Raw genomic sequence first — 20,908 nt, forward strand, 5'->3', positions numbered from 1 at the left:
TTGGGATTAAAATTAAAATAAATACGGGCTAGAAACTGGTTTAGAAATGATATCAAGTACTCCTTTATTTCAACACTAAACCCGAACCTAATGGTAATAAAAGGTTTCCCTGATCATCATGTTTCGGCCGGGGAGTTATTTTTAGGTGTCAACACTCGTTAATAAATTTTCTTTTTTATTTAGTAATTTTCATGTGTTTTTAGTTTAAGTAGTAATTTTTGTTAGTTTACTTCTTATTTTGTTTGATTTTATTTGCATGTATAGTTTTAATTAATTTTTAGTTTAGTTTTTGTGTTGTCTCTTTATTTTAATTTACTTTATTTATTTTCATTTTATTATTTTTTTTATTTGTCTTGTTCTATGCCTTGTCTTTGGTTGTATGTATAGGGGGTTGTTCGAGACGAGAAACTAATCATTTCAAGGTTGAAAGCACAAGCTCCACCTTGTTGCTGATGCTGCCTCCTTAGCCACTTAAACATCACCACCCCATCTTCCATATCCAACCTCCAATAGCTACCTGCCTACCTTACAACCACCATCACCGACACTACATCAGCCCACCTCGCACCTCACGCCTAGCCATTAATGCCTAGTAGTAGCACCGGCAATTTATTAAACAGGACAAATCGAAGCTCTAGCTGACTCACAACTCCTACGCGCGCAGCAAACTCGAGTACTCCATCACACTCGCAGCTCGCACGTAGAAATCGAGGCAAGAACTCCATAGATTTCAAAGGCCGAAGCTGCACGCGCAATACCCACATTTTGTGCTTGCATGAGAAATGAAGATCGAGCGGTCTCGATTTGATGGTTGATTAAATTAACGGCTTTGATTTATTGATGATGAAGATTTGCGATTGATGATGTGAGAAGCATCAAATAAAATCCCTAACATTAGAACTGCCAAATTCGAAGGAATGGGGGCTAAATGTTTAGTGGGATTTGTTTTAGTTTTCTTTTCATTTTGGGAAATTCTCTTTGGTAACACTGTATTTTATAATTTTCTATTTAATAAATTGGAAAATAAGTTATTATTTATGGTAATCACGAATTATTGAGATTAAGCCATGCATGACATTAATGATAATTTTTTTTTTATTAAGTCTATAAATATGGTTAGATTTTATTATTTTTGATTTTTTCTTCAATTTCTCTCATCCCACCTTTTTCTCACTATTATATGGATATACACTCACCAATCCACCATTACCACCACCTCATAATAACCACCACACCACCACCTGACCTAACCCAAAATACAACCTCACCTGACCCCACCCTATTCTTACCAACAAACCTCAATCCCACCCCAACCCCAAGTCCCCAACCTCGAAACCCACCAAAACCTCTTCACTCATGACACACCAATTAGTACAACAACAGCAACGAAGGCGGAGAAGGAACGTGGAGGCAAGGAGATGATATTAGAGGGTGATCTTGGTGACGGAGTACTAATGGAAGTTATTGGTGAATGGTGAATTGTAACTCAAGTAAAAGAGAAACGAAAGAATGATCATTTAATTGAAAACGTTAGTAGAGGGGATGTATGAATATTTGGGAAATTATGTCATTTTACCTTTTATTTTGTCATTAGTAGCTTTACCATAGTTAAGGAATTAATAAAAATTATCATTAATGTTATAATTAATTTAATGACAATAATACAAGATTACCACAAATAATAAATTTTTATCCAATTTACTAATGAGATAAGGAAAAAAACCTAAGTGTTAGGCCCCGTTCACTTCACCTTATTTTTGCTGAACTGAAAGTATTTTTACTGAACTGAAATTATTTTTGCTGAACTTAAATTATTTTTACTGAACTAAAATTAATTTTATTGAACTGAAATTATTTTTGCTGAACTAAAATTATTTTCACTGATTTTCTTTTATATTTCTTCTTTAAAGTTACTGATTTTTACTGAACTGGACTTATTTTTACTGAACTAAACTTATTTTTGTTGAACTGAAATTATTTTTACTTTTCTTTTTTCCTTACCAAAGAGAATTTCCCTTTCTTTTTTCCTTTTTATTTTTATTTTTATTTTCATTTTCCATTTTCTTATTTATTTCTTTCTTTTTTTTTTTAATCCATTTTATCCTTTTTATTGTCTAGCCTAGTATAAATACCAATTTTGGGCTGATTAGAAAATCAACTATTATTTCACATTTTAATTAAAATTAGTTCTCTCCCCCCCCCCTCTCTCTCTCTCTCTCTTAGCTTAGGTTAGGGTTTAGGAAGGATTAGATTCCATAATTAGGGTTTTCAAGTGAAGAATTTTAATGGTGGAATTTAGAGCTTGAAGAATAATTAACTTGTGACAATTGTTTTGGAGATCTCTTTATTAAATCAATGAGCATTTCCTACTCTATCTCAATCTTTATTTGGGATTTATTAATTGATTTTGATTAGTTAATCTCTTTTATTTGGTTAACTAGTGATGAATGTCATTTATGGCACTCTTAGGCTAGGTTTTCTTTGCAGTTTCATGCTCGTTTTTAGTCTTTTATGTCGTGGTTTTGCATAATAATGCTTGTTTTGCGTGTTTGTGTGTAAGTTTAGAGAAATGCATGCTTTTGATGGTTTTCTTGTTATTTTATTCATTTCTCGACTATTTCTCTCGCTTCTTCGTTTCTTTGACTTGTTTTGTAGGTGTGTTGAGTTTCCCGAGGTTTGATTACCAAGGAGGAAGCTCGAGCGCATTCAAGAAGGTTGATGGAGCTAAGTTCGGGAATCCAAACATGCAATTCAAGCTAGCTCCGCAAGCACAAGGACCTTGGAAGCAATGCTTTGGCTCGAAGTGTTCAAGTGCTTGGAAGATAAAAGAGTTGCCCTTCTCGCGGGCATCGCCTCGAGTGCACCAATGATAGGGATGCTCGGGAGCGCGGAGATCGATCGAGCAAGCGAAGGAGGCAGGCCACGAGCACCACAGCAGGGGTGTGCGAGCGCGGTCCTCACTGTGCATGCGCGCAGAGCCTGCTGTGCGCGCGCGGCCTAGGTGGTGCGCACGCACCAGGAGCCCCGATCCCCTTCGCTCGATTTTCTATTTATAGCTTTAGACTTTTCCTTTTTGAGGGGGGACGACTTATTTTGTACTAGACACTTATTTTCCAGAATTAGAAGAGAGAGAAAGTAGAGAGAGAAGCTTAGGATTACTTGATTGTACTTGAATTTGATCTTTGATTTCAACTTGATCTTGGATTTCTTCTTCAAATCAATGAAAGTTTGTGAGATTTCTTTCCTTTAAATTTACTTTTATTGCAATTTCCTTTTATTCTTGAATGTTTGATTTGAATTTCAATCTTTATTTGAGAAATTGTTGAATGATTGATTTTCTTCTTGATTAAGCTTGAAATGAATATGTTTGTTTTTCAATTTCACCATGATTAGTGAGTAGATTAGTTGTGCATAGTTGTGCATGTGATTAATTAGCCTAGGAGTGATCAACCTATAAGATTAATCTAGATTGCATTGCAAATTTCAATGACATGAACCCTTGATTTGAGAATTGCTTTAATTAATTGAATTTGATTGTGATTTTCCTAGTTAGCCATTCATAGTGAACCCTAGCTTGGCTTATAGAAGATAGCTTTTGGATTCCTTTGGTTGCAATTATTGTTTGTCCTTTGTAATATTTGAATTGATTGAGTGATCCATCAATTAGCATAATCATTGAGCATCCATGTGGAACCTATATCCCTAGTGTTTAGTATATTGAATTTCTCGATTTATCTAGCTTTCTCGATACCTTAGTTACAAACCATATCTTTCTACAATCTTCGAAGTAGCTTGACCTAGGCTATAGCTTGCACCTACTCATTCCTTTGGGTTCGACCCTTGACTTACCATATACTCGTATTAGGTTGTTCGAGTGTTTATAAATTTTGTTTGGCTCTAGGGGAGGGTAGAAAACAACCTACACTTTCCTTACGTCAACTAGTATATTAATGCTAGTTTTAGTTTGTTAATCATGTTTAATGCGTAGTGTTCTTGTGATTTAAACATATTCAGGAGTAAGGATTTGAGATTTATTGTGATTAAATGCTTTGTTGTTCTTGTTTTACTACATTTTGATTATAAGTTGCAAATTATATGTAATTTATTGAAAATAGTGTACCTAGTGCATCTTATTTAATCGATTCGATCTTGTTTATTACCTCTAAATATATGGATTTATGGCGATATCGTGAATCCTATGTGAGAGTAATCAATCACTACCGATAGCTTTTAGAGGATAGTATCTTAAATCAATAAGGGTGTTAACTAAGTTCACTATGTCTCCTTCATTACTAATTCTTGATTGTTGTTTGATTTACATAATTAATTTGATCCAATCTCCTCAGTTAAATTTGTTTAATTATTGATCTTTCTTATTAGTCTCCTCCTTTAATGTTAGTTTTCTCGTTCATTGTTTCAATTTAGTTTAATTGTTGGTCGTGTTTGATAGTGATTATGCCGTCCCCATGGTTCGATCTCTTAACTTACCTTTTATACTCGTATTGGGGTAGTTGAGTGTTATAAATATTGTTGATTGTTGGACGTTTCATACAACGACGTGAATTTCCTTCATCATGTGTTTTTTAGGGTGTTTAATTTGCTGAAATTATCAAACAGTTATTTGTAATGCATGACGTAAAACGTTTCTTAATAGACATAGATTATAAAAAGTTATTCGAGGCATAAACCCATGACACTCACTAATATTTAATTTTAGTAATACGCTAAATTTTTAATACACTTAAAACCTCAATTAACACAACTAATGTTAATGACACAGGTAATTATGCAAAATAATTTTCCCTAGTTGTCTCAAATTACAAATTAAAGCAAAGTAAAATCATTTAGGTTGACTTACATTTAGTTAACAAGGTCATGTTAACGACATCAAGTAAGTTACTCTTTTAAGTTGAAAACCTTTATAACTAGCTAGAATAAGCAGAAGAAACTATTATTTCAATACACATACATCATGAATCCTACCTCCTGCAATTTACCATATTTCCATTATTAGATTAATCATCTTTGATTATAATAAAGATAAACCGGGTAGCCTCTTGTAAAATTCGATGAGTGTTTTGCAATTTGAAAATATTATCTGTTTGGTGTAATTTGCATTTGAATTGTTTCTTTGATTTTTTGAACTTGTTGCTTAAGTTAATTGCTGACATTGGAATTATTGTAGATTTAAATTTAAAATAATGTGAAGCATAGATGTAACCGGTTGAAACCCGAATCAGACTGGAAAAATCAAGTCCAAATTAGAACCCACACCGGTTAATATCGGTGTTGTCCCCAATTTGTGAATCTTTTAGATCCAAGTCCTGGTCCATTTTGGTCTTGGTCCGGTTTAGTTTTAGATCGATACATAGCTCAAGATTATGGAACTATGCATTCATATGTATTTGATTAATATACAAATCATAATAAAATACTTCAATTTAGTTGTCTATGATTCTACATGCAACATAAAAAGTTAAAAAAAAAAGCATAGAAATAATATTTTACTAAATAGCTCAAATACTCAATGCATGATAAATTTGCATTATAGGTTTAATATTATTTATGCAAATTACAAACTTCAAAGTATAGTGATGCAATAATTATTAAATTAGAAACTTAGGATGAAATAGCAGTGAAAGTAAGTGTATGTAGGGATTGGGTATTTCAAGTTCAACATCAAAATTGTTGGAAATTTGGATTTTTAACACCACAAAATTGGTTTTTAACACTACGAAAAAAATAATTTACTTTAATACCACAAAAAGTTTAGGAAATTGGATATTACCAGCAGTTAACAATTTTCGTCTAAAAATCCATTAAGTGAGGTCCATAGTGACACGTGTTTCCATATTATTATTGGTTTAAAAGAAAAAGAAAATAAAATTTTGAAAAAAAATTCAAATTCCTAAAACTACCTAGCAACTCTAGCCCCACCACCTCCATCCTCTTCTCTGCCCCCATCCAGCGCTGCCGCTGCCCCTGCCCTACCCCCTCCCCAAGCCTAAAACGAACCGCCCTATCGGCATCCTCCCCTCCCTTTTTCCCAACTAGACCTGGTTATTGGATAGGTTGGGTCAGGGTTGGTGCGGGTCGAGTTAAAGAGGGTCATATTTTATAGGGTCAATATTAGGTCGGGTCAATGCGAGTCGCGGGTCAATAATGGGTGAGCCTACAAAATATCAATTAAAATAAATATTAGACAAAGCCATTATAACGTATATATGAATACAAATTTATCTATGTAATTTTTTACATTATCTACTTTCTTTATCAATATTATTGAAAAAATATTTTAGCCCTATACTGACCGTACCCAATACGGGCCCTGTCCAATAAAGGTCCTGTCCATTAAAAGCCCATTAAGATTGGCCCTGACCCTATTATCATTGGGCTACCCTACCTAATAACCAGTTCTACCCCCAACCCTACACCGCCCCAACATCGCCAAACTGCCGTAGCCCTCCTTCCCAAAAAAAAATTCTTTTTTTTTTTTGTTTTTTAATTATTTTTTTGGTCAATAACAAAGCTACATGATGTGGCACTATGACCCTAACTACTTAACAGATTATAGACAGAACATTTAAGTGGTGGTAAAATATATTTCTATTGTAAATTTTGGTGGTGTTAAAATAAATTTTTTTTTGGAGGTGTAAAAAACCAATTTCAGCCTTAATCTGGTGTTAGAAATAAAAATTTCCTTATAATTATAAACAAATTATTTCATGAATCACCATTATATACAGAACAATTTCTTTAATAGATTTGTTGTTAATATGCGATGATGAACAACAACTTCTATAATAAAAATTGGTCAGTGTTACATAGTCTAAATTAATAAAGTTTTTTTGAAAGCAATATATAGTCATTTAAAAAAAAAAAAAAAAAAAAAAAAAAAAAAAAAAAAAAACAACGGATTTTCAATGTTTTTTTAAAAAATAAAAATTGTAGGAGAATAAAAGGATATATATTTACCAAATACTTCGTATCTCTTTAATTTTCAATGTTTTTTGTTTTCCTTTCTATCTAATTAGTTTCATCAAAATTTTTAAATTACATATTACATATTTAATAATTATAAATTTTTTTTTAAAAAAATGTACGTAGTCTATAACTATAAAGTTGGTTAACTTAATTCTAGTACTACTTTCTTGATATGAAAAATGTTGGTTAGTTACATAGTCTATAATTATAAAGTTTTTTAAAAGCTATATATAGTTTAATTGCTCATTGTATAATGTAAGCACTAAAATCGCTTCCTCTATTTTTAGAATTTTAGATTTAAGAAACATAGAATTGGAAAATATGGTCTAGGAAGGTTAAACAAGGTTTGTAGCATGTTGTAGTTTACTATTATGATGTAATTTGTATTTTGAAATGCGACATATGATTGAGGCAATACATTTTATTTTATTTAATACATACACAAATATTGGCTTAACCCAATTTCACAGCAACCCAAAAATACAAGAGAACAATCCTTCAATAAATTTAAATTTAACCAAAAAGTTTAATTTGTGCATCGTACAGGCTAAATACCAGTGAAAGTATATATATAGTAATTATGTTACCAACAAAAAATCCCCCATTTTGAATTGTTACATGACTATACAAGCAAAAAGGTTATTTTAGTAAGAGAGAGAAAGAAAAAAAAAAGAAGTTTAAGGGAGAGGGAAAGAGTAATAGAGGAAAGAAAAATAATTAAGATTAATTTTAACAAAAACCAAATATATGCACAATGTAGTTTAACATTCACTACTACAAAAAATGGAATAGAGAACGGTTGAAACATACTTTATAGAACGCCTCAGGAGCGATCTTCTGCTAAGCGATGTATAAAGTTTATAGATTGGGTGGAGGAGGCGTTCTATAGCAAAAGAAAAGAAAGCGGTTATGTGAGACAACCGTTCTCTTTTCCTTCACTGAATCTTGTAAAATTATCGAGGACAAGAGAACGGTTGACTAAGATAACCGTTCTCTTTGCTATATTTTTTTTAAAAAAAATAATATTTATATCCTTTTGCAATTGCAATAATCACGGAGATTTCATTTCTAAATTATCAATTGATGCCAATCTAATTGAAACTAAAAAGCCAAACTCAAATGTCAAAACAAATTTATTCTCCTCTGTATTCAATTAATCGAAACCCAAGTACATTTTTAATACAATGGAAATGCAAAAAATGATGAACGTGATACTAAAAAAAATGATTCCAAGATCTTTAATCAGTTCTCCTCCTTTGTATTTTGATTAACCTGTTGAAGAAAACAAACAAAAATAAAAAAAACAAATACGTAAGACATGGTGATTACTAAACTAGAACATCTTTAACAGCAAAATATTCATTTAAGTTTAGGAAATTTTGACTTTTACCACCAAAAAATTTGGACAAATTGTTTTTTACCACCTACTCTTTTAAAAGTTGTATTTTACCACCAAATAAAGTTCTAAATATTGTTTTCACCACCTACAGTTAAGAAAACCGTTAAATCTAACGGTGTTAAAAAAAATTCTTCGATTTTCGTGCCCGAAATATGTTTTTTATAGGTTTAGGGGGCATTTTGGCCCTTTGGGTCCAATTTGAGATCAAAATTGATAAAAAATGATCCGAAATCCCTCGTTTTGTGTGTTCACGCAATTCGATGTATTTTTAAACACGCAAAACGAGGTATTTCCGATCATTTTTTATCAATTTTGACCTCAAATTGGACCCATAAGGCCATAATGCCCCCCTAAACCTATGATTAACATATTTTAGGCACGAAAATCGAAGAATTTAAAAAAATTCCGTTAGATTTAACGGTTTCTTAACTGTAGGTGGTGAAAACAATATTTAGAACTTTATTTGGTGGTAAAATACAACTTTTAAAAGAGTAGGTGGTAAAAAATAATTTGTCCAAATTTTTTGGTGGTAAAAGTCAAAATAACCTTAAGTTTATGTTCATATAATCATATTTAGAGTAATAAGTAGTACGGAGTAATTAAGCTAATATCAACCCTTGGTGAAGCTTCCAACTAAAAACTAAATATAATCAAGGAATTTTAATCAAATTGCAAATCGAATTATTCTGTAATCAATAGCATTTTATGACTGCAAATTGAACAAATTAACCTGTAACAAATCGGAACAATTGAACACATGGAACTGTAAATCTTCATCAAAATCATTTTTAAATAAATTTTACGAGTAAACAAATACAAAATTAAATCAATTTAAAAGGATAAAAATTCACATCTGATCAATTGAATATAGACGAAAATAAAAACCCAAAATAAATTGAATGTCGAAAAAGAGAAGAACAACAAATTACTTCCACCTTAGTCAAAAAAGTTGAAAGCTTCCTTAAATTTGACTGGTTGCTCGATCGCCGATCATTATATGGGTTGGAGTAGGCAAAAACTTTGCATCAAAAATTAGATCTTCAACCAAAATGATTCAATAATAATGGAAAAACGAAGATCTGATTTAAGAGAAGTTGAAACATGGTGATTGTACAGACAATCTGGTAAAAAACACAAAAAAAAAAAAAAAAAAAAAAAAACAAAAAATCAAGAGTAGAAATTTGATCTCTTTTACTTCTCAAGATAAAATTTCAGAGTATAACTTTTTTTTTTTTTTTTTTTTTTTTGGTTTGTGAATTAAAGAAAAGAAGATGAAAAGTAATGGTATTTGGTGCAAAGGGAGTTATACGGCGACTGGCCAAGGATACGGAGGTGGAGTTAGGTTTTTGTATACTACGTGTAAAGAATACACAATGGTTATGAATGAAAACGTTTTGTATCTTTATAAAAAAAATTTAACTTAATTTATTTTTTATTGTCTAAAAATAATAAAGATCGTTTGTCAAGTTAACCGTTCTATATTCCTTTGTATATAAAACGACTCCAAGAGAAAATCGTTCTCTATTATTTTATACAACGCTTATCTAATTTGACTATTCTCTATCTTGCGTTTCTTATTCCACTTTTTGTTGTAGTGATTCTAAATAAAGGGGGTTTATTTTTAGTTGTATTGATGTATGGATCCTTTATTGTTTTTTCATTTACACTAGAAAAACCATTAATTTCGAAGGAGGCATTATTTTCCAAAAATAACTTATAACCAATTCCTAAAAAGAGGGTTGATATTTGTGTCTTTGAAGTGAGAACATCTAATTAAAGCTTGTAATATTATTCTTAGTTTTGGTTACCTCTCAATTTTTTTTAATCAAATAACTTTTCTTGATATTGAACATATGCTCTCCTCATTTTTCTTTACCCAACAATCTTAATCATATTCATCAAAACTATCTTGTTTAAATTAATCCTTATTTTTCTTCAAATTTCTTTACCACCTTCACCAAAACAAAACGGCATCCATAAAAGATATTGGCAAGGCTTACAAAAACCTTGTTATTAAATGGAATCATGATAAAAATAATTTCAACAAGCATGAAGTTTCCTCCAAATTTCAAGATAACACTCAAAGTTATAAGGTAAAATCTTCAAGCATACTTAGTTTTTATACGATTATATAGCTACATACAATTTATTCTAACAATTGATACATTTTGATTTTATAGAATTCTAATGACAAAAACCAAGAAGGGAGTTGGAATACTCCAACAACTTCTGCAAAAAAAGGAAGTTTTCATCATAAACGCAGTATGGACGATAGTTTCTTTATACGATCTCCTTCATTACTCTTAAGGACTAATAGTAAAAGAAGTCACACTCCATCACCTCACTTAAATAGAAGTTATAGTCGATCAGCCGACATGATAGATTCCTTAAAAAGAAGTATACGTAGAAAGGGTGCAACAAGCTCATCACCTGTGGAAACTCAAAATATCACTTTAAGTAAACTGATGAGTCATAATCATACAAATATAACTAAATTTTCAGGTGACTTATCAAGAAATACAATTCGTAGGAGCACAACTCCAATTATATTTTCTCAATCCAAAACACGGAAGAAACCACATCAAGTTGAGAAGAGGCTCGAATGCTCATTAGAAGAATTATGCTTTGGCGCTACTAAGAAAATAAAGATAAAAAGAGATGTTATTTCAGATGCTGGGTATGTCTTCTATCCCTTCTTATGTTATTGAATTTTCATTATCTATCATATGAATCTTACAATTTTGTTAACATTTTTATTTATAAATCATTCTTAATTTTGTGTGTGTAGTACAAACTTATATTGTAACATGATGCCTACATTATAGAAACGTGTATTTAGATTTGACAATGTTGTTGCTAGTGTATTTTACTAATACACTCTTTATGGCGTACCTCCCCATTGGTACACTATGGTAGTACTTCTTCTGTTTTTTTTTTTTTTTTTTTTTTTTTTTAAGCATCACTTGGGATTTTCTACTATTCATATTTTTACCTTTGCCGTAACATTTTAACTAATATATAATTTATAATTATGATCTATAATATGTTGTTGGTTTTCTTAAAATGTCTACTTTTATAATATAATTGTTTATATAATTTTTGCTAATATCTAATTAAGGATATTGAAGGTCAAAGTTGTGTCTCAATAGATATGAAAACTCAGGTGATGCATTTAAAAAACACAAAGTGAGTAGTATAAGTAAAATTATTAACCATTTTCCTTATCTTATTATTTATTATATTTAAATAGAAATTAAGGTAATGTATAAATAGTAAATAATTTCTAATATATCTATTGTATTTTCGCAAATAATAATTATAGTAATTCAATCTAATTTCTAATTTAAATTGTTCTAAAATATAATACATAAGTTATTTCCATTTTTACCTTCAACACAATATTATGTTATATTGCATCTATTTTTGATAAAATTAACTAATTTCACAATGTCGGTGCTACTCTTTAAAAACTATATTCTTGATAAAGAAAATGGAAACCCCCCCCCCTTTTTTTTATTAATATTGGTATTTTCTATGTTGTGCTTGATTGTTATGTAATTCTAAAAAAAAACTTGTGATTTAATTTGTCTTGATTAAGGGCGTGTTCGACAATATCTTTAGAGTAGCTTTTAGTGGTTTGACTTATTCAAACCATCACTTAGTAAAAAAACATGAGTGTTTGGGAATGTAGTGGTGGAAATAGAGTTTAGTGGTGAATAAGCTTTTGTGAAAAGTTAATATTATTAGTTTTTGTGAAAAGTTAGCTAGTTCTTGGAAATTTTTCTTCTATATTTTTAGAATTTTACAGCTAATAGATAGTCAATAACTATTTTACCAAATACTTATAATTAATTTTTTATTTTCACATCTAACAGCTAGTTGACAGATAACAACTACACATACGTCCAACATTTACTATCCGAGCTAACAACTATCTCAACCACTACTTTTTGCCAAACAAGCCCTAACTCATTCTTTCCCCCAAAACTGAAACCTGATACAACCTAGTATCATAATTTTGAACATTAACAGTAAACTTAAAACTAGTTTTGAGTTATTCTAAGTAATCCTAATGAATTCATTGTCAATTGAATTAAGATTAAAGTGTAATTATTAAATCATGCTTAAATCACAATTAAATTGTAGGACAATCTTTGTAAATTCAATCCATGAAGAGAGAAATAATATATGAAGAAAAATAACCCTAACCATATTCCATACGCAAATAACCAAGTCAATGGCGCCTAGTAATTTAGTATATAAAGTTGATTTGTAAAATGTTGTTTAGTATATATGTGTATATATATATATATATATATATATATATATATATATATATATATATATATATATATATATTTCTTAAAGAAAAACAAAGCAAAAATACAAAAAGAGAACACTTGAAGCAATGAAGCTCTTGATAAAAATTACGAAATATATACCTCCTAATAATGGTATGTCCAAGGTGACCATATATACACAAATCCAGGTATTTTTTAGTAGGAGAAACGAGACATTTTCTATCTTTTTTTGTCAATTCTGACCTCAAATTGGATCCAAAGGACCAAAGTGCACCCTACAACCCTTGAAGACCATGTATTTCGCACAAAAACCGAAGAATTTTAAAAATTCTGTTAGGTTTACCAGATATTTTTGACGGCATGTGGTAAAATATAATTTTTAAATTTTTTTTATTGATAAAAGTCAAAATATCCTTATTTTTATTGAACTAAAAGAATTTTTACTGAACTAAAATTATTTTTATTAAACTAAAATTATTTGTATTGAATATTATTTTTGTAAGGTGAAGTGAACAGGCTCAATACATTATTTTATTTTAATTTAGGTGAAAGGAACGAGGCCTAAGTGTACTTGAAATTTAATAAATAAGATCATGGTGTTAAAAAGCTATATTAGTTTTGTCTCGATTTACAGTATTCTGAAAAAACTTATCAAATAAAATTCATATTTTTAATTTGTTCAAAATGTGACGAATATAATTTTACTTTAATTGAATATGTCAAGTTTACCTCTTATTTATCTACAATACCCTAATAATTCCTTTAGTTTAGAATTCCTTCCCCATAAAATATCTAAGGAAGAGGCTTTTATAGTATTATCAAACACAACACAACGGAAGACTACTTTCCAAAATTAATGTGAAAATCCAACAATAATTACTGAACTCCAAAACAAAATAAACTAATATACAAAATCCAAAATCAACTACTAAAATTTAGAATCATTAACGATCCAAAACCCAAAATCAACATAAACCAAACTAATAAGGGAGTGAAAGTTCGATGTTTGGTTTGGATTATGTTCGAAGCCGAAATCAAATCAAAATAATTTGGTTTTAAGTTTTTTAACCTAAATCCACACCGAATTAAAATACGGTCCAATCAAAACTGAACCGAGTTTCTAATTTTAAAACAAAGCCAATCCATAAACCAAATTAGTATTCGGTTCAATTAATCCTAACCGAATTTCTTATTCTAAAATTGAATCTAATGCATAAACCGAAATTTCTTACATTTTTTTTGTTTAGGTCTTTGATATTTCTAAGCAAAATTTATAATTTTAATGGCAAAGTAACAAGATCTAATCAATAAATACTCAAAATATTTTTATAAATTAAACTCTTATAGGCTTAATTTTTCTACTAATAATCACAAGAGCTATTGTCGTACATAATACATAAAAAATATATATCAAATTTGCACGACACTCTTGTGCTTCGTCGTATATAACTCTGGTGAAATTAAGCCTTCATATCCATCTTCATCATCATCCCAAAAAATATAAAAATCGATATTCATCATATTACACTTTAAAGTGAATGAAAACAAATAAAAGAGTTGTATCCAGTTGTTTATCTGGGGGTATAATCGTCTTTTCAAGTACCACTGGAGGGGTACATGCGTCTTTTCGTGTACTAGTTGAGGGGTACATGTGTAATTTCCTCACCAAATAGTAAATGCAAGTTGGAAACAGTAATTGAACATCTCACCAAAAGTACTAAATAAATAACCACGCTTTTTCAATATATTTACAGAAATGCCACCAGATTAACAAAAAATTCGTTTATCTGACAGATAAACTTGTATTTGCTGTAAATAAAACCAAGAAATTAGCATGAAATAATAGAAATATTTATACCCTTATGTAGATAGATGAAATCATTTGCGACGTTCTCTGTTCTCATTCATGTGTAGCTTGTATATGTAGTATGAAAACTAAATTGATGAGAGCAAGATATTGAAAATTTTAGCCAGAAGACAAGATGAGAAAGAAAGGGCTTAGTTTACAAATTGGGCATATTTGGTTTTGAGAAGCCTAAACCCAAATCCAAACCGGAAAACTGAATTTGTAATTTTTCCAATCCAATCTAAATCGAATAAAAATAAATACAATCTGAACTAATAAACCAGTTCGGTTTGCGGTTTTTATTTGAATTACGTTCACCCCTAAAACCAATAAATGTTAAAGCAATAAATAAAATCATATAAATTAAGACAAATATGGAAGAGAAATAATGAAATTATAGTTAGATCTCAATCCTCAATCCTATCATGCTTCCCATGCTTCCACTACCTGTAACTTCTCTTTATATTGTTTTGTTACTCACCATAAAACTCAGTTGTTGCATGAGCAAGATAAAAATAAGGTCACAAACACAAAGTAATGTATAAATCAGCAAAATAGAGTGCATACACACTAATGGGCAATGTACAAAATTAACATGCTTCCTCCTGATCAATATATATAATAAAAAGAGAAAAAAATCTTGCTTCTCCAAAAAATGATACTTCAATCATCACTTACTTCACTCAATTTTAGCTGCTCATCTATATTAGTTTTAATTGTATAACACATCAAATAAGTTTTCTTGCCTTACCTTGCCTTTAATAAAGGACCTTAGTGTAGGAGCTAATTGAGCTAATATCAAATATAGCTTGTATCACTCATTAAATGATGGAATTCCAGCTCATGAGTAAATAAAGAAAGCATGGCGTTTTGTACCCCTTGTAGAAGTCATGGTTAAATATAAAACTCCATAAACCCACCCCCCCCCCCCAAATATTCGCCTTTTCTGGTATATATGTTCCAAGAGTTTTAGTGCGTACCCTCTTATATTATTATTGATGAAAACACAAAAAAAAAAAAAAAAACCATCAATAAATAACCATCCAATTACCTCCAATTTTATTTCTTGATTATTTAGTGAGTATCAACATATTTATTACTTAATTTAATCATCCTTGCCTTGGATGTGCACAAAATAACACTATTACTACCTTGATGTATAAAATTAAAGCATGTGGTTCATAAAAACACAAAAAAATAATGCTTTCTTTCTTTACTAACTTATGCATAAAAACACTCATAAAAGTAATCTTTCCTTGACTGAACCAAATTAAACCATGATTGATAAATTATTAACCATACTAAAATATTAATACCTTCCTTCCTTGATAAATAATTCAATAGACTTTTAAACATGCTTAGCTTATATTTACTAACTAATCTCATGGTTCATATCCATCACAACTTGTATCAAGTTTCCATGTAACATATCAATTATCTTCCACTTGCACCATAACCCTTGAACTATAATGTAAGGATTATTGAGTTCAATTAAATTCCCTTTTATTGAGATGATAGAATGAAGATTCGAACATTAAGGGTTTTTATTGAATTGGAGGGTAGTGGAAAGTGGTATTGTCAATGGTGTCCAAGAGGACAACGATGGTGGAAGAGCTACAGCTAATAGCAATAAGAATGGTGACTCAAACGACCTTTGCTTCATCAACAGTAAGTAGTTTGTTCCTTTGACAAGGGAGTGGTTTTTTTTTTTTTTTTTTTTTTTTTTTTTTTTTTTTTTTTTTTTGCTTCAATAATGGCATAATTCCCAAATTGCGATAAGATATAAGTTGATCAATGGGTGGAATTGAGTATGAAATGCGAATGAATGATGGGGAGGGTTTAGAGGTTAGGAATATTTTGGTTGTGTAAATGTATAATTGGGGGTATTTATGCAAATATAAGTGCACGTTAATTATATCTTAACATAGATAACTAAAATGTATTAATCTTCTGATATCAATATGGAAAATATATCACACAAATGTATATTTTAATATGATTATATCTCATCCATATAATATTGTATCATGTTTTTAGTTCAATATGATGTCCAAAAGCATCCTTAGTGTTTAAGTAATTAATTACTCTCCTGTCCTACTATATTTGGAGTGGGTAAATATACCTATTCCATCTCCTATGTAAAATAAAAATAAAAATAAAAATAAAAAATTCTTCCTACCTTTTAATTTAAGTTGGGTCCCACACTCAACTTCCTTTTTTTTCACTTGCAAATTAGTTTGAATATTTTGCCACCCTTATTTTTTGTTAAATCATGTCAGAATTGAAGTGTCAATGTTATTAATGATCAATTATTTATTGTAGAATAATTGTTCAAGAAGAGGAAACTTTACATATTAATGTCAAGCCGGGTTGGAGAAAAGGAACAACGATAACATTTGAAGGAAAAGGTGATGAAAAACCAGGATATTTACCTGCAGATATCATATTCTTGATAGATGAAAAAAGACATGCTTTATTTAAAAGAGTAGGCGATGACTTAGAGTTGGGTGTTGAAATCTCTCTACTCAAAGCTCTTGTTGGTTGTAGCATAACCCTGCCATTACTAGGGGGTAAAAAAATGTTTTTAAGAGTCGACGACGTAATATATCCAGGGTACGAAAAAGTTATTCAAGATCAAGGAATGCCCATGTCTAATGAATGTGGAAAGCGAGGCGATCTACGACTAAAATTTATTGTCAATTTTCCGAATAAATTAAGTGATGATAAATGTATAAAAATTTGTAACATCTTAGAAACTTGTTTTTAATATGAAATTTTGTGCATTAACATATTTTAGTGTCACTTTTATTAAATGCCTTCATCATAAAGTTAATATATCTTTCTACATTAAATCGATCATACCACACCAAATTAATTCATTTTACCTTGAAAACCCATGAAAAGTAAACATAAACCTTTTAGATTAGATCAACATCAACATTAATTCTGAATTCATCTATGATTCAATTTTTGTACTATTATTTTGTATTAGAATAATAAAAGGAAATTCAATGTCATATACTTTGTACCAATGCAACTTTAAACATTGTAACCAACTTTACCCTTTCATTAAGATCACAACTTTTAAATAACTGTAAATCATCTTTAAACATCTACATATATAAATTATAATTATATGAATGTAGGAAAGTGATATGTCATTAAAAGGAATTTGAAAGTAAATATATATATTTGCAAACTATATATTAGGAGGCACAAATGTTATATGGATTGATTTTTTCCATCTTATTAAGTGTCATCATGCTACCCTAAATTGGCTCGAGGATTAGTATTTCATTAGAGCATGAATATGCTTCATATAATCCGTTGTTGTCTTTATTTTAACATAAAGAGGAAAACAATTTATATTAATGGCCTAATGTCCACATAACAAGTTACTAATAATCAGTTTGAAGAGGCCAAGTCTAACGGTTTCCTTTTTCAAACAAGAAAAAGGCAACTTGAGTTAATTAAAAAGGACATAATAACAAGCTTTCATAGCAGCAATAAAACAATATATAAACTAACACAACTACCACAATTAATATGTAAAGCAAGGCGTCAAACCAGAAGCTTGCTTGAAATCCCCAGAGCATACAACAATTCATTTCCTCTTTTTATCTTTCATGAATACATCGACAGCACAATCAGAAGGGAAGTAGTGGAATTTATTATTCATGTGAGAACACACCTTGCAAGGTTGTGCGCCACGATAGACACCTTATTTTGTCTCCCCAAAACCAAACCCTGTGATGAGTACCTTTCATATCTTTGATTATCGAGTAAGGTGAAATTTTGAAGAGTCTTGTGAATTTCCCTTTTCTAAAAATGTTTTAATTCAAAAATTATTCTTTTTGTGTCCTATTCATAAAAAACGTCCAATCCAATTTAGTTTTATCCATAATCTGGGTCCAATTATTATGTATTTGGATGGGGCTCAAAAAGACCTTTCCAACGATATATTATAAGCCCAAATCCGAGTTATAACGAGGAAGTTATGGTTAAAATACTAAACTAGGCCCAACCCGAGCTTCATATGCGGACCCAATGATCATGTGGAGGGTCCATTAATCTTAATTATATTTCTAAAATCATTAGTATTTATCTTAAGCTTCTAGAATTATCTAGAAGGTTGTTTTAAGTCCTAAAGGCATTAGGATTAATTACTAGCTTCAAGAATCTTCTAGAAGGTTTTAATTATCCTCGTTTTGAAAAAGATAATGATTAAGTACTTTATATCAGATAAAACATGATGTGTTTTTTAATAGATTTAATTCTGATAAAATAAGGATAAGTACGGATATTCGACTAACCCAATTTGATTGGAAGTCAGATTCCGTACAAATCTTATCTTCTGAAAAGCATTGCGCAACGATGGAACCATCGCACAACGATGAAAATGTCTCGCAAAGGACGTATGGACTTCGGATCGTTTTCTGATTTCGGTCGCTTTTTCTCTATAAATAGGGGACGATGTCCTCCATTTTCATTCACTAGCAGTCATCTAATTCTCTACAAGCTAAAAGTTTCTTCTCTTTCTCTCTCTCTTTCTTAGCCTAACTAAAATACACAAACACCATACGTCCTTTGCGAGACTCTAATACTCCTAGCCAAACTCGTAGTTGCCTTCGCCCACGATGTGAAAGGTTGATAATTCTGAGGGTTTGGTCCCAAATCTATATTTAAATTATTATTTGATTTGTTTGTTTTACTCTTTCTTGAAATTTACTAATGTGTGTATTGTTTTAATAGAAAGAGGTATGAGGCTTCAAAGTGAGTAATTCAATTACTCTATTCCTTAAGAAATCAGGCTTATATTATTATGATTCCTAGTATCATGTTAGGATGCTTTTATTGCTTTCTAGTATCATGTTAGGGTTAAAGCTTTGATTTTTATTTAGTGACATGCTAGGATTTGTTATTAATCATGTTAGTATCATGCATAGGATCTTGCTAATATTATTATGCTTTAATGATGATATTTATTAGGAAAAATTGTCAAAAATAATACAGACTTTGAACAGTCCGCCAAAAATAAGTCAAACTTTTATTATTTCTAAATAATACAAACCTTAAAGAGTATCCGCTTTAAACAAGTTATGACCTATTCATAACCTAATTAACAGGTTATGTGGGACACGTGTCATTACCTTATAGGTTTAACCATTTAATTTTTTTTGTTTTTATTTTTAAAGATTATTATTATTTTATTTAAAAAAAAACTCCACTATCTTCTCCACCAGCACCACCGGCGCAACCTCCCTCTCAGCCCTCGGCGCCGGTAGCGCCCTGATCCCTCTCCCCCGGCGGTGGCAACGACCCCCTCCCCCGCGCGTCATTCCTTTCCATCTTCCTCGGCACTAGCGAACCCCATTTCCCAAAACCCTCCCTCCCCCGCAAAACCACCAAAAACCCATCTCCCACCCTCGAAATACCCTAATCAGACCTCCCCAGCCACCGTTAGGGGTTTAATTAGGGTTTTTCGGGGTTGCGAGATAGGTTTTTGGTGGTTTTGCGGGGGAGGGAGGGTTTTGGGGAAGGATATTAGTTTGTTGACGGGGAAGAAGGAAGAGGGTACGGTGACACGCAGGGGAGGGGTTCAGTGCCGGCATGGGGAGGGGGATCTGAAAGCGGCCAGTGCTGGGAGGCTGGGAGGGTTTGGGGACGCCGGTGGTGGGTGGCTTGTGGCTGGTGAAGGAATCAGGAATGGGGTGTAACCTTCACACTCATGGACGGCTTACAAGTTCCTAAAACTTGTTGGCGACTCTTTTGTTCTAGCTTATTTTCCTTTGGATGCCACCATGCTAAGTGTATGATCATAGTGGGGCTCAAAGTTGAGGGTTGAATATTCCCTACAGCCACATCATTAGAATCTCTTTTGGCATGAAGAATTATCACCATCAAATCTTCCTTCAATAATTGAAAATGTCTTGAATAATCATCCCTAGCTCATGTTTTAAATTTTCCTCTACATTTTGTATCATCTTTTTCAAGGCATTTTCATTTGTTTCAAGCTCGAGATGATGGATATTATTAAACTTCTTTGCAGTCACCAAACCTTGCTGCTTCAGGGGATACCGGGTAGACTTTCATGGAGAAACCCACCAACCAGGATCCACTGTTGTTTCTGATTACTCCCACACCACCAGTTCTACTAGATCATTTCCAACTACCATCCGTGTTCAATTTTTTGCAGCCCATTTCAGATAATTTTCATTCAGTTACAAATATGTTATTTGAAATAGCATCACCATTCTCTGTTTGCAAAATTTGATTATTGAGATAAAGATCTTAAGTGAACTTTGCAAAAAGATGCATTATTTGAGTCATAGATCTCTGATTGGCCGTCATCGAGCTTACCAGCAAAGATAATCCTAT

The 20,908-nt window shown here is 31.1% G+C and overlaps 1 protein-coding gene and 1 long non-coding RNA gene across 2 annotated transcripts; one reads left to right on the plus strand and one right to left on the minus strand.

Moving 5' to 3' along the window:
* Positions 1-8,106: 8,106 nt before the first annotated feature.
* Positions 8,107-9,537, minus strand: LOC145563818 (uncharacterized). The gene is made up of 2 exons (XR_014094619.1): positions 9,319-9,537; positions 8,107-8,256 (listed from the first exon to the last, which is right to left on the minus strand). It is a non-coding gene; the product is annotated as an uncharacterized LOC145563818 (long non-coding RNA).
* Positions 9,538-9,664: 127 nt separating this feature from the next.
* Positions 9,665-17,297, plus strand: LOC145565066 (uncharacterized). The gene is made up of 3 exons (XM_081625173.1): positions 9,665-9,725; positions 10,886-11,060; positions 16,853-17,297. Exons 1-3 carry the CDS (start codon positions 9,665-9,667, stop codon positions 17,295-17,297), a joined length of 681 nt encoding a protein of 226 aa, XP_081481299.1.
* Positions 17,298-20,908: the final 3,611 nt, after the last annotated feature.

Source organism: Chenopodium album, chromosome 10 (assembly GCF_948465745.1).
Source record: "Chenopodium album chromosome 10, dcCheAlbu1.1, whole genome shotgun sequence".
NCBI classification, from domain to species: Eukaryota; Viridiplantae; Streptophyta; class Magnoliopsida; order Caryophyllales; family Amaranthaceae; genus Chenopodium; species Chenopodium album.